Source organism: Dermacentor andersoni, chromosome 3 (genome assembly GCF_023375885.2).
Source record: "Dermacentor andersoni chromosome 3, qqDerAnde1_hic_scaffold, whole genome shotgun sequence".
NCBI classification, from domain to species: Eukaryota; Metazoa; Arthropoda; class Arachnida; order Ixodida; family Ixodidae; genus Dermacentor; species Dermacentor andersoni.
Window position 1 is genome coordinate 42191405 of NC_092816.1, and position 14441 is coordinate 42205845.

Here is a 14441-nt window from a genome sequence, read left to right on the forward strand (position 1 = left end):
TGTTTGTTTACATACGTGTAGCTTGTCCGTGCAAGTCCGCTTCACGAAACACTGCAGCCGAAGCTGCTGGACTTACTCTGGAAGAGCAGATGCCGGGTTCAAAACTGAGCGTACGACGTTCGTCGCACTGCAGCCCGATGCGTTCGTATTCTCAATGGTGGAGACGACAGCACGCAGCTCAGACAGTGGTGGAAGCAAGGTACGCACGGACACTGATAGTAAGCTTGTTTATTCGCCTTCACGAAAATATTACCGCACACTACGCGTATGTATAGCGTAGACGAAGCATGGCACTGTTAAATGGCACATATATATGGCAAGTACTGTTCACAAAGGGCATACATGACACAATCGTTTGGATGCTTATATAAATGCATGCTTAAAATGCAAAACATGGCACTCGCGTTGTGACGCGCGATAACAAAATAAAGCATTTTTGTTTTATCACACACAGTTTCAATGATGACAAGCAGCGAAAGTGTATTATATATATATTGACCGCAGAGAAGATGACTGGCGCGAAGAAACAGCACACTTTTGCTTGCGAAAAACTAGTTTGCGCCGCGAAAGGAGAATTATTTTCGTTGATTTGTCTAAATGGGCTTATATCACAGAAGTTGTTTATTTGTACTCTTATAAAACGCTTTCGTGTACAAGCTTTGTTGGCTGTTGTGGCCGCGAGCTGCAATTTCATGGTCAGTTTTATTTTCGCAGCTGGTTTCGGTTCGTGAGAGTAGAATATTCTCTTTCATATATATCTTCCCCCACCTTGCAGATTACTGTGGAACTTTATTATTATTATTGTTATTGTATGATGCTTATGAGCTGTTGGCACCTTTAACTGGCGCCGGCTACTCATTTCTTCATAAATAACAAAGACCACAGATATTTAAAAAAAATATCTTAACACCACATTAAAATTGAGTCAATTCAGAAACACGGCAACACAAAGTCCGTGGAACTTATTTGGTGTATGCTATACTTTCGGTGCCCTCAGTGCGAAATGTGGCCGCATTTGGCGCTGTGTGTCTTCTTCGAGACCAATCGTCTCCTCAGTTTAACCTCAGGCACGCATAACCTGGGACTGCTTTGCCGGCAACGCATTTTTAAGGTGTTATAGTGGTGGCTGTGCTTCACACATATGTTTCACGCGTAGCCATCATTAACACCTTAATAAAGCGTAGGCCCTCAAAACAACTTTCAGGGAGTGGAGCCCAAATGTAGTGACCGAAAGGAGGATTCCATTGGTGCTTTTCCTGTGTTACCTTATGTGTTACTCTTGTGTTTATTTAGGTTTATCCGCGTTGTCTACCTAGGCTAAGGTAGACTTAATTTTTTGCGCCCGGCTATTTTAGGTAATATCTATATTTATCATCGTCTCGTCAGCTTCGGAATCACGGAATCGTGTGGAATGCCACACACAACCGCTCGCATACTTTAGACGGTGCGTTGAGCGTGCTACGTGCTGCAGGGAGTGGTTCCCATGACTCAGCATTTATTGGTATAGTGCATCGAAAATGCAAAGAATCGGCATGCTGAAGTCCCGTTAAAAAATCTCAGTAAATTGAAGGCAGACGTTAATCTTTATCTAACGTTGCGTGTCGTAGGACGCTGATAAAGGGGCTGCATTTTTAGGGTCCACCTGTTTGTTCTACATAATTAGCGGCATTAGGAAAGAATGTGAATAGCTAAAAAAACGTGTGCTATCAAATTTAGTACGCGATCTACTATGTGTGTAGTGTGGCTTTGGCAAGCGCGTGGCAACATATATAGCCTGATACAAATGGCAACGCTTATTTATAACGATTATAATGCTTATTATAACGACGGTCTTGGAAGTACAGGACGCTCTCTATAGCTTCAACCTATCGTCGACTATACATGTAGGTGGGAGCACAAAAAATAATTAAAATTAGAGGAGACAAAAAAATCAGGTGGGACAACTGGCCTTGAACATTAATGGCGGGAATGTTTGCTTTGTGGCCCTCATCATCCCAGGACGCTGAGAAGTATCACAAAAGTCATTTCGACTTAATGCCTTCTGGAAGAATGCCCTTCGACGAGTACTTCATTACGAGTGATGTCGATGCAGCATGACTTCGACCTCTGCAAATGTATTAAACCTACGACCTCCGTAAACTTACGACCTTCGTAAGTGGTAAAGTGTGGCGAGCGGGGTTGCGGAGGAGTTGTCTTTCCCGAATTAAATTGATTCTAGAGTCGTTCACGTTTGTTTACCAGAACGGTACGGAATGAATCTGTAATGTTGTCCAATTCATCAGGAGTGCAACTGAGCCTATTTTACTCGGACTGGAATCGTAATAGAGCGGCTTTGTTTCCATAGACGCTTCTTTACTCCCCCCCCTCACCCGCCTCCCCGGAAGCACCACGTGAACGCATATTGGTCCAGCAATTTTTTTAGCCGTGCTCCTCAGAACAGGAAAAAAAAAAAAGTCACCTTGTGGTGCCTTGACGGAATCAAAGGAATTTGCGGGAAATGTGCGGTTTTCATTAGGATGGAAATTGTTTCGGACTTTCAGCTACAGGGCAACTGGAGGGATTCCATTGCGTCAGTAATTGATTCCTTGGAATGAAACGGTGATTGACGACCCCACTCCGCAACCTTGGTGGCGACAGTCAGGCCAAGTTATGGCAGAGGTGCCTGAATGGCTGTGCGGTCGCCCACACTGCGTCCCTCATAAGGGCGCAAATTAACGTGCATGAATGTGATAAGGCGTGGAGTTGCCACAACTTTTCCGAATCTCTTCTTCCAGCAACTTCGGGTCGTTCGGTGTAATGCGGCTGCTAAAATAGTCCATAAAAGTTATATCACACGTCTTGGGCAAATTGAAAGTGAACAAAGGTGACACGAGTAAGTCACGTTTTCTGTCGCGTTTGAAGAGATGCGTGTACCAGATCCAAAAAAAAAAAAAAAATAAGGAGATGAAAAGACGGATACAGATATTTAAAAAAAAGAAAGTGAGCGACAACGTGAGATTCCGAACAAGCGAAATAAAGAAAAAAATGAGCATTTAGACCAGTTTCCAGTAACTGCAGAAGCTGATAACACAATATCTTTGTGTGGCCATCAGTGCTGGAACAATCATATCTCACAGGTGCAGTTTTTGGATGGCTAATTCATGACACACATCTAGGTAGAGCACAAATAAGCACATACACACAAAAATGTCCAAGGCAACTGGCAATAACATTGCAATAAGCAAAATATGAGAATTAAGACATAGACCAAGGACAGTGCCGAGTATTGTAGCACTCTGACCTTAAGCTTGGATTTTCTTTCTCGTAATTTTCTGAGAAACTAGATAACGCCGAGATGTTTCCACTGTATGTGCCAAAAGTAAGCACAAAGAAAAATGCACGACAAAGAAATTGCAGCCTAAGGCCTGGTACAAGTAGTTCTTATAGAAGCAGCAAACTTCATTGTAACTATCTTTCATTAGTGCATTGAGTATAGCAGTTGTTGAGAGCACGGTAAAATAAAAGAGCAAACTATGCATAGTCAACATTGCTTGCTAGATGAACTTTCATCAGGTGCTTCTGTCCAGCTATGAGGCAACTGATCACCTAAAAGTAGCCAGTCGAATAAATTCACAGCAAGTTACTGCTTGAACTCTGCCTTCAATTTACGACACATTGGTCGTCTTACACTGCTGACGTTCTTAAAGGTAATACGGTACAGCCATTAATTTACTAGTGTCTGAGGCACCCGGAAAAAGAAAAAGCTAACAGGAAAACACTTCAGGTTTAGCTTAACTATCAAGATTAAATTCGGCTATTGTGGCCAGAGTTGGAAGAAGATAAATGTGGGAACAACGAACACTCACTTCTGTTCAAAGAAGTGTCGAGTTTACCCCAAAATTACAACAGGAGATTGGTCTATTAGTGCTACCCGCAACAGTTTTTTTCGGCACACCTGTGAGCTGTCGCAGGTGGTCGAACTCTCTGCGCCTTGCACGTATGTATAGTTCTAGCACCTTTCCTGGGTTCGCATATCCGAGAAGAGATTCTTCTAAATTTCCCTTTCCGGTGACTTTTCTCTGCCCCCAACTAGTCGTCCTCGATCGCATTTTATTAACTCTTCGAACAGAAAAGGTGGCAATCTTGAAGAAGGGGCACTCCAGTTGCACAGCCAAGCGAGGCCTTCACTGCACGTTTTGTTTTTTTCTTCCTTGGACAACAAACGCCTAGCTAAAAGCTAAAACCGTATAGCCTCACACAGGAACACATAACGGAGGGCCAGTAAAGGCAACAATTTGTACACACTGAAAAAGAGTTTGTAATGGCATTCGCTGCAAGCATCGTGAACTCCTTCAGTTCCGTCCACCCCGGACATTTTCTTAGCACGCCTTTCCAGATGAAGAAAGCTTCCGAAGCGGCGTACCTCGCAAGCACAACGTCTGCCTGTCTCCGACAAACAGTAGGTTTACATACTAAGCGATTATCTCTGTCCTTTTCTCTTGTCTTTCTCGTCAATATTGTTGGCACTTGAGAGCACATAGTGACACGAAACACAATTTGGCAAGAAAACTTCTCTCCAGGAGATTAAAAAAATAAAGCGAAATTATACCAAAAAACGACACCCAGCGAGGCTTTAACAAAATTGTCGGCTGTTGCGAGTCACCGTGAGCAAACACGGGCCTCAAGAGTCCACCGATAGTGGCATCGTGCACGTGCAATTAGGTCTGAACCGATAACACATTTTTTTTTTCTGTGTGTGTGTGTGAAATGGCACATGGAATTCTAGTAAGCGGCTTGATAAACCACCGTTGTTGCACTGTTATCCATGTACAGCATGGTCAATTCATAAAGGGAGCACCTAACCTCTAAACGAAGTTGATAACATGGCTGGCACATTTCTTATAGCGCCCAATGTCACGTGTTAACGTATACGCATATACGCAAGCAAAAAGCTTGTTTGTAGGCTTCCGCACCAGCCGGTTATCGATGGCTGAATACAGGTGAGGTGTCCCCATTAACATTTAACCGTGCTGTACTACTTAAAACAAAAAAAAAACAAAAGAAAGACGTACATTACACACTGTACAGAATGAATATCAGCAAAAAAAGATTTCGCGCGAGGGTGCAATCGGTGACGTGGGTGGAGACGGTGTGACCACTAGCGGTGCGACCACCAGTGACCACTAGTGGTGTGACCACTAGCCGCAGGGGGGACGCGTTCACTTCTTCTTCTTCTTTCCGTAGGCGATCAGCTGGTAGTAGCCGGCGGCCGGGTTATCGTAGAAGGGCTGCGCCAGCACGAGCGGCTGGGACGCCGTTAGGCCTAGCGGGTCCCCGAAGGCGTTCCAGACGGGCGCGCACGCGCGGCTGTGCCTCGGCCAGTCGGCGAAGGAGCGCACGTAGTTGCAGCGGCGCACCACCTCACCCACGCCCTGGGCCAGGGAGTCCACCGAGGCCAACTCCTGCGGGCGCAGACGCGCAAGCAGACGCGGACGCAAAACACAAAGGCATGCGTATATCCTCTACCACTCCATTCACGTCACGTCACCTTCCACTCGAGCATAGCGCTTCCGCGTGGCATTCGATCAAGTAAAGCCGAAGACGCGATCCTACAGCAGTGCCCGTGCACAAACTGTTCAACTATAAACTGGCAAAGCGCATACGCGCCCTCTACCCTGGTTTGGGCGCCATGGACATGGCATTGGAGAAGTGCAGGATGTTATATGGCAGAACGCGGTATAGGAAATTAGGTACGTGAGTGGAAGAAAAAGAAATTAAGAAAGACATTAGATAGTTAATGTCTTAAGGGAACGCTAAACAGCAACAGTGAATATACTTAAATTCTAAAGTATTACTTCAAAAACTCTATTTGCGTAACTTGACCGAAATAGAGGTTGATATTATACTAACGAAGAAAATAGAAGGTGAGAGCTTGCTTTTTCGAATTATACGCACCGCGGACGATACCGCAGCCGCCTGCTTACGTCGGCGCGACGTCACAGATTTCAATGTATTTCCTCATATCTGGACAACGTTAGCGAATGAAGACTTGTCAAGCCTTGCTAGGCTGAGCCTCTCATTCTGTTGGAATACAATGTGATCATCCTTTTGTGGGTAAACAATTAGGAAAATTCGAACAGTCGTTGTGGCAGTCAAAGACGTCGCGAGGTTCTAAGTGCGGAAAACGCACGGTGGCGTCGCCACCGTCCTTTAATTCTGGCGTTTCTTCTGGCTTAGCATGCTCCTTCTTACGGTATAAGAATGACCATTTTCGCTACTCCAGAAGCGTTGTTCACTACATTCAGCTTCAAGGAGTACTGACATGACATTTGCCGCTTGTTATATATGTATAGCCACAATCATAAGAAGCCAACAGACAACGAAATCAATAAAAGCACTTGAAAAAATTTTGATCTCTAGTTTTAACTGAAGTGAATAAATTATAAATAAATGGAAATGAAAGTGGATGAAAAGACAACTGGCCGCAAGTTGGATACGAACCCACGTCTTCGCATTACACCGGCGATGCTCTTCTTGCCAATTGAGCTACCGCGGTACCGTTTTCCCGTGCACTTTCTGGAATATTTATGTATGTATATACAGAACTAACCCTGGGAGGCGTTATCCAGCGCCACCACTCATGGAACCATGGAAATTGATGTAGCGCACCCTGTCTACCGCAGGCATCACATACGCCAACTGAGGCCCGGCGTTTTGGGACCATCTTTAGTATCCAAATAAAGTATCTTACAGGTGTTTCCCAACCTCTGTGCCTGCCGAATGTTATCTTTCTACGTGCGACAAGAGTGTGGCAGATCTGCAATATCGAAAACCTGTGTCAGTACTCTTCTAATTTCACCTGTATTAGTAAATTACCCTTCTATTACCATTTTTACCATAACAAGCGCCTTGGCCACCCACAAATCTCGCAGTGGCCACGCCGCCTCGAAGTTCCCTCGCCAGCCCGCCGTGACGTCACTGATGACGTCACTGATTTTAAGAGAGTTTACTCGGTTCTATAGCTAATTGCTAATCGGTAAAAATATACTACATTGTATTCCAAAGGAGACAGAGATTGAACTTGACAATTTTCGCGAACTTTTACGGAGCCAACGAGGGTCCAAATAAGGAAAAAAAAAATGCTGTGAAGTTCATGACGTCTTACGGACGCCCCGGCAATGGAGTTTCCACGCGAAATTTAAGAAGTTGAACTTTTACATTTTTTTTTCTTCTGATAATCAACACACTATCTCGAAATTAACGCAAGTAGATATTTTGAAGAATGTTGTACCAGAACGAATTAATTTAGTGTTTCTCTTCAGTTTCCTTATGACTTGGTAATCTTTAGTATGCACCCCTCAAAATTTTACTGCGCTTCGCATGCTTTCGCATAGATCGACATAATGGCGTTCTTCCTTTAACGCGTTTGTTACTGTTCATTCATCCGTGAAATGCACATTCTGGACGCCGCTGCTTGTACAAAGTACTGTGCTTATTTCATTCATAACAACTTATTCAGAAAGGAAGAATGTATTCGTAAATTTTGCCTCTATTATAAGGAAGCACCTCTATATGCAGATACTGTTTGACTCATTGCGAAAAAGGCTAAAGGAGGGGGGAGGGCACTGAATCAGAAAGAAAAGAATCAAACAATATTGGCATCAAGTATAGCACAGCCATACTTGACAGCCCGTAAGGTATGACTGTTTTCATTTCCATTGCTTTTATTTCTCTCTCCGTTCAAATATTATTGAATGCATTGTAAGGGGCAAAATGTTAGACGCTACGTCGACTTTAAGAAAACCTACATTTGTGTTTAAAGAAAATGAATTATTGAAGGTATCTCGAACACGTGTACACCTATATATTTATTTAATTATAACTGGGACATTCCTCGTTCCAGAGAACACTGCAGGTCGCATAATGATCATTTTGTGAGATGTCTAAATTTTGAACGTATTTATTTATTTATTTATTGACAGGAGATGCGATAGCAATGTAACTAAGCTCGTTAAGACATTATATCCACGTATGTCATTTTTTTTTTGTGACAGGGTCACACGTACGTGTATTAAGGAATATTAAAAGCATATACGTATTCTAGCGCCAGATTGGTAATACGCTCCTGAGTCTTCAGACTTCCTTAGCGGTTTCCCTGAGACAAAAGATAAAAAAAAGGCTTAGTTGCCTAAAAAATTGCTTTTGTAGACAACTAGCACGTCTTTTATCTCAAATCAGAGGGACGTGCGTCATAATGTATGCGCCGGCGATCTCGGAGGCCACATTCTCCCAGGCGTTTTCGTCCCGGCAGAGGGCGCCACACGAGGGCAAAGTTTATGCAAACAGCACTGGGAGAGCGGCATGAATAGTTTGCGTGAGTGACCTTCTCTGTAAGAAAGTTCGCTAAAACCAGCCGGACCACATTTCTGCCATGTCTTTAAGAGCAGATGCTACTAATCTGACGCAGTCATTGTATGGTTCCTGCCACCCTAGCCACTTGACGTTAAAATACGATGCACTTTAATTGCACCATCCGGACCAGTACCGTAGCTATAGACGACGCACGTCAGTGTAAGCTTGAATCATGTAACGGTGCTGCATGGGTGTTTTCTTCAGAGTTACACCCTGGGCACTACAGGGAATCGGTCAGCACTGATTCTGGTTATAGGCTGTCCGACATAACATTTACCGGAGGTTGTATTTTGTGCCGACTTTCTTTTTATCCTGCTGAATCTATAATTTTCTTATCAACCGTTCAGTAGAGTGGGCGATGCCTGGGATAGCGGGTGCGCAGCTGGCTCGTGCGAGCCAATGAAGAATGCGAGAAATTGCGAAATGAAAGGTTACAAGAACCGTTACTAAATATCGCTTCAGGTTCATGGCGAGCATGCCATCACACGTCTGGACTTACCGCGACCTAGGGCGTCTGTGTACAGGGTCGTTATTCTTCCCGCAAGAAAATTTGTATGCATACACAGTAAAGGAACGCTAAACCAGTTTTGAATGGTCGAACATTCTTTCACAAGTCTGTCTGAACTTCATGGTTATATTGCGCTTAGTTTTACACTGACGATATTAAGGTAAGGACAGGACGTGGACGTACGTAGCGCAAGTACGTCCACGTCCTGTCCTTCACTTAATATCGTCAGTGTAAAACTGAGCGCAATATAACCATGAACATTCACCAACTAGCCCCTTCATTGCTTTACTAAATGTCTGAACTTCGTTGGCGTTAAGAAGGGCCAATTATTAGCCGGTAATATGCAGGCCAATCTTTCTTTGTCAAATTTCTATTCTTCCCCTTTCCCCCGCCCCAAATGTAGGGTAGCCAACCGGGCACGTCCTTGGTTAACCTCTCTACCTTTCCCTATACGTCTTTCTCTCTTTCGCGCCCTTGCACTCACCTTTGACGTAAGTGCGACATCATGAATTTCTGTTATGGGGCGTTGTTCTCGTAAAAGAAAAAATAAAGAAAAAAAAGGAAGAAAGGGATCGTATTTGAATTCAATACTGATTACACTCCAATGCAATGTATAGATACTTACTTTGGAAGATAACCAGCAGTAGAGCGCACTTAAGTGTTAGCTTACAGAGTGCCGACGTTGGGTGCACAGTTAACGTTGCTCTGCGCGCGTGCACGTCAACTCTGTCATTTAATTTCCTCCCAAGACTGCTGCAAGTTTGTGGATGACAATGGCTTTTGCTCTGACCGTACTGGAACGACGAATAGTCGGACGTGCGAGTCCTACGGGCGCGAGAAAAGCATCCAGCACCTGCTGCGCATCCAACCTCGGTACGACGTCCGACGTCTCCCTCTCGCCAGACAAGCTTAAACAGGCAGGACTCCAGGCTATCTTCCCGGAGTCAGAAATGCAGGGATTGTGGGCCCTTCCGTCGCTGGCGCAGAAAGCTATTCGCGCGATAATAGTGCAGCTCTTGAAGCGCACCGGCCTGAGTGGTCGTTTACAGTCCCCCTTGTGCATATCCCGTCGAGCGCGCAGGACTACTTCCCTCTCTCCCGTTCTTTCTCTTCCCCATTACCCTTACCCCTTGTGTGTAGGGTATCAAACCGGAAAGCCGTCTGGTTGACCCTCGTGTGTTTTCTAGATCCTTGCTTTCTTTCCATTTCCCCTTCCTCCTCGCCCGTGTAGGGCAGCAAACCAGGGCCGGTATATAGCAGGGATTCCTTTCGCGCGATTATATTCTATCCTTATCATCTTAAATTCACGAGCCGCTGATTGTTGAGATAACGTCGACGGAGCACCGCTCAGGTCACTGAGTAGCGCGAAAAGAAATAGCGTTGGAGCAGAATCGCTACATTATTCCGGCCCAGGCACTGCCTGGTTAACCTTCGTGCCGCCCTTCTTTCTCTGTTGAATATAATGTAATCGATATTTACAAATTAAAGAATTAATTAGAGCCGATAAGACGCCGTTAAGATACCTGGCACCGCACAGAGCTGGTGCGGGCATTGGAAAGGTGGCGTTGCTGCCTCTTTTTTTTTTTTTTTTTTTTTTGATAAGGCAGGATTCATCTGATGTTTCAGCTACGAAAGCTCCGCACGCGGTAAAGCTTAATTTACTTTGAATTTAACGTTGATTTAAAGTGAGAATTGTGTAGTCTTTTGATTCGTTGGTGGCACAGAAAAGAAATTGAAAAACTGGGAATGTGGCCAGTAATGACGTCATTTCTGCTAACGGACCATAGCGCCAAGTTTCTTTTACGCACCAAAGATAATATACTTCTCTTTATCACGGTTCAAACGTTATACTATGTACATGATGCATACCTGTCGATTATAGCTCTGCAGCCACCTTATAACCTCCGCTAGTGAGTGCACATGCATTGCGTATTTAAATATCTATAAGTCCGTAATGTAAGGTAGAGGGAACGCAGTACGTATTTTTGTTTTATAAGGGTACGAGGCAAATGGTCAGATGCTGTTTAGCACGCCTTGGGCTAAGGCGTCGAAAGCATGATCCCCATCCTAGGACGCCCACAGGTATACCTGTATTCACAACCGCCACAGCTTGTCTGTATATATATGCATTGGGGATTTTAACGGAAATCTGTCTCGCCGCTTGATACACTGAACTGGCAAGTTTAGCTACAAGCATACATTTAGTTTGCAAGGGGTTTCAGCCTACCGGAGCCCTCTGGGAACACCTGGCGACGGGGGAACTCCTGGGAACGCGACACTTGCTCGGGAAGCGAAGACTCCGGGGAACCTCCAGTGAACCCTTGGTCCCGCAGGTACGATTGTCGGTCGGGAACAGGCAAGCGCTCGGGACCAGGAAACTGCTCGGGACCAGTGTTACGCTGGGGGCCTTCGGGAAAGCGCTGGGGGCCACGGGACTGTTGGGGAGTAAGGAATTGCTCGGGTCCTTGGAAGCCTTGTGTCCGCGAGTTGCCTCGTGGGCGCTGCCGGTGACCAGCGGGCACTACGAAGTCCTCGGGACCGGGTACACTTTCGTGGTGAGGAAATTCTTCGGGACGATTAGGGCCTCCGGTAGTATGACCGGAAGGGGAGTTGCCATGGGAGAAGTCTGGTCGGCCCTGGAAGCCTTCCTCGTCGCGAGTGCCCGGGCGTCGTCGCGGTGGGGAGTCATCGTCGTGTTGGGAACGATGACCGGAAGTGGGGGTGCCTCGGGAAAACTCGGGTCTGCCAAGGAAGCCTTCCTCGTCACGACTGCCCTGACGTCGCGGTGGGGAGTCATCATCGTGTTGAGAACGATGACCGGAAGTGGGGGTGCCTCGTGAAAACTCGGGTCTGCCAAGGAAGCCTTCCTCGTCACGACTGCCCTGACGTCGCGGCGGGGAGTCGTCGTCGGGTCGAGGACGACGTCCGGAAGAGGATGACTCACGGTCTCGGTCTCGAGGCCGCGAGGATTCTCGGGGACGCGAGGGCGACTCTCCGCGGGACCGGGAAGGACCACGATCGTTTCGGGAAGGGTCGCGCGGCCCGTCATCATTTCGAGGGAAGTCACGAGGGCGCGAGGAGCCTCCGCCGTCTACTCGCGGGGAGTCTCGGCCTGGCTTGGGTCGGGAACCTCGGGGACCAGAGGAGGAGGGGGAACCTCCGGGTCGCGAACTCCCTGGGGGCCGGGACGAGGGACGACCTCCCTGCTGCTGGCGCCGGTTTCCGCCTCGGTCACCGTTAGGTTTGCGATTCGGGTTCTGAGTGGTAATGAAGGGGTGCGTGGGGTTTGGTGAAAGAAAGTCGGACCGACGCCTGCAAATCCGTTTTCTTTTTTGGCTCACAGACAGTCATCACAATCAAACACGTACTGAATTTTTACGGAGGCAAAACAGTATTGTCAATGCGGCGCGGCAAGGGAACCTGAATAGGTTAAGTATATCATCAAAGGAGAAGGGCGAAGGATGGTGGCTGCTGAAGCATTAGCGAAGATGGTGGCTGCTGAAGCATTAGACAAACAGATGCAGTAATAAATGCGTCATTATCGCTGTTTATCGTGCTTGTTGAATGTGTTTTGTTTTTTTCTGCTTGAACTTGCGATAAGAAAGCCAGAACTGCGCGTGAAGTTCTGCGACAGCGTGTCCACTTGGAGGGTGTCTAACCTCCAGGCCATCTTTCTCGAGAACGCGTTACTCGTGTTTGTGCCGTAGTGGCATAAAGTGTTTGTGCCGCCTGCCAGAAGACGCGTTGGCTTAACTTGCTTTAGAGCTTGCGCTGCCAAATTCCCGCATCGACGTCAACGCGGACACCTCCACTTCTCTTTGTGTTGTGTGTATCTTGCATCAGTCCTGTGTATACGATTCTACGCCCCGCCAGGACACCCTGACCGGGCTGAGAAAGGAAGACGCGCGGAACCGCTGTGCCTATTGGCCCCGGTTTTCGCTGTCGCATTTCTGCGACAAGTTGCCTGAACAGCGGCAACCAGCTTATCTGACAAAAAAAAAAGAAAAAAAAAGAAATTTGTTGGAGCAGAGGCCTCCTATAAACACAAAGATATGGCATCGCACCACTCTTCCCACACTCTATAGAAAGGGTGGCGTAAAGCATATGTGTGCCCGCTATATTGCGGCGAAAAGAAATTAAAATTAAATTACGGGGTTTTACGTGCCAAAATTACTCTCTGATTATGAGACACGCCGTAGTGGGGGACTCCGGAAATTTGGACCACCTGGGGTTCTTTAACGTGCACCTAAATCTAAGTACACGGGTGTTTTCGCATTTCGCCCCCGTCGAAATGCGGCCGCCGTGGCCTGGATTCGATCCCGCGACCTCGTGCCTAGCAGCCCAACACCATAGCCACCAAGCAACCACGGCGGGTGCTTTTTCGGCGACGTCGACGAAAATGAGACACCGCGTGGTACCCACACGTGTAATGCTCGGTTACTACTTTAGCGTGTAGCCGTGCACAGCTTTCTACGCCGATTGCACCTGCAAGCGTCTATCTTCTCTTACTCTTAAAGAAAGGTGTAGTTCAGTTCGAATGCTCTTCGTCGGCTGTCGAGGGCAAGCCCCAGCTCGAGGGAGGAGTGAACACAGTACTCCCCAATTTGCTTCGCTCGCTGCCGTGGTCTTTTGATGTAGAAGCCACAAGACCTGAGCGCGGAACATACTCCTGCTCACGCGAACTTACCCTAAATCTCTCGTCGAAGCCGGACTCGCTGAAGATGGCGTAGGAGTCGTCGGCGTCCTGGAGCTGAAAGTCAGAGAGAGCGAGTCCTTCGGAGCAACGTCCAAAGAAAAAAAAAAAAAGAAAATCTCTACGGCGCAGAGCTGTACACGTCTGCTGCGGTGTCCTCCCAGGCGCGATGTTAAGTTGTCAAACTTGAACCGCGGTTGATGTATACAGATGGCAACGTAATCGCGTTAACGGCATCGACTTACCAATGGAGGAGACCGTCCTGATCATTCACCGCACGCATTAATGCACCCTTCAACACTAAATCCTAACGTGACATGCAGGTAACTTTATGCAACTAAGAATGCTGTCTAAGCGGCAACGACGCGTCGAATGCACCTCCATTTTTTCCGCCGCAAGGTACTCTCGTTTTAAAGCTCACCTAAAAGCGATTCAAGTGTAGTTACCGCGACAAGGCTGGATGCCATGCACAGAATTCGTTTCGGACCAGACGACGTGTGTATACCGCATGGCGTAGAAATGTCTCATTGGGAATCAAAAATATATTTAAAAGCTACAGCGCATTAAATTTTGGGCAACCGTATCCAGAGTCCCCTTGTTTATCTCTTAACCTTTTCGAACTATATTTTCTTCATAGCTGCTTTTAAATCCCAATGCTTTCCGCATCTGCACGCTTGCATCGCTCATTTTGGGAAGAAGGACATTACGCCTCGCTAAAAATACGCTCAATCGTTTTCCGCGCTTTAATGCGATCCCCAAGCACCATCTGGATTGTCAAACTTTTACCCGTACCACTTTGTCCCCGAGCAGCCAGTCATATTGTCTCAAAAACTACTAACGCGATGCCCC

At 46.6% G+C, this 14441-nt stretch overlaps 2 protein-coding genes across 2 annotated transcripts in view; both read right to left on the reverse strand.

The window, feature by feature from the left end:
• Positions 1-210: 210 nt before the first annotated feature.
• The window catches only part of LOC126516843 (carbonic anhydrase-like), a 138909-nt gene continuing 124678 nt past the window's right edge, over positions 211-14441 (reverse strand). Inside the window, exons 8-9 of the mRNA XM_050166949.3 lie at positions 13587-13649; positions 211-5441 (exon numbers count right to left, since the gene is read on the reverse strand). Of these exons, the coding sequence (XP_050022906.1) occupies positions 5199-5441; positions 13587-13649 (306 nt within the window). The 3' untranslated portion in view covers positions 211-5198. The remainder of the gene's footprint in view (positions 5442-13586; positions 13650-14441) is intronic.
• Positions 9120-12569, reverse strand: LOC140216271 (uncharacterized). Its single transcript, XM_072286667.1, has 2 exons — positions 12559-12569; positions 9120-12211 (listed from the first exon to the last, which is right to left on the reverse strand). The coding sequence occupies exons 1-2, from the start codon at positions 12567-12569 to the stop codon at positions 11101-11103; spliced, it is 1122 nt and encodes a 373-aa protein (XP_072142768.1). The 3' UTR covers positions 9120-11100.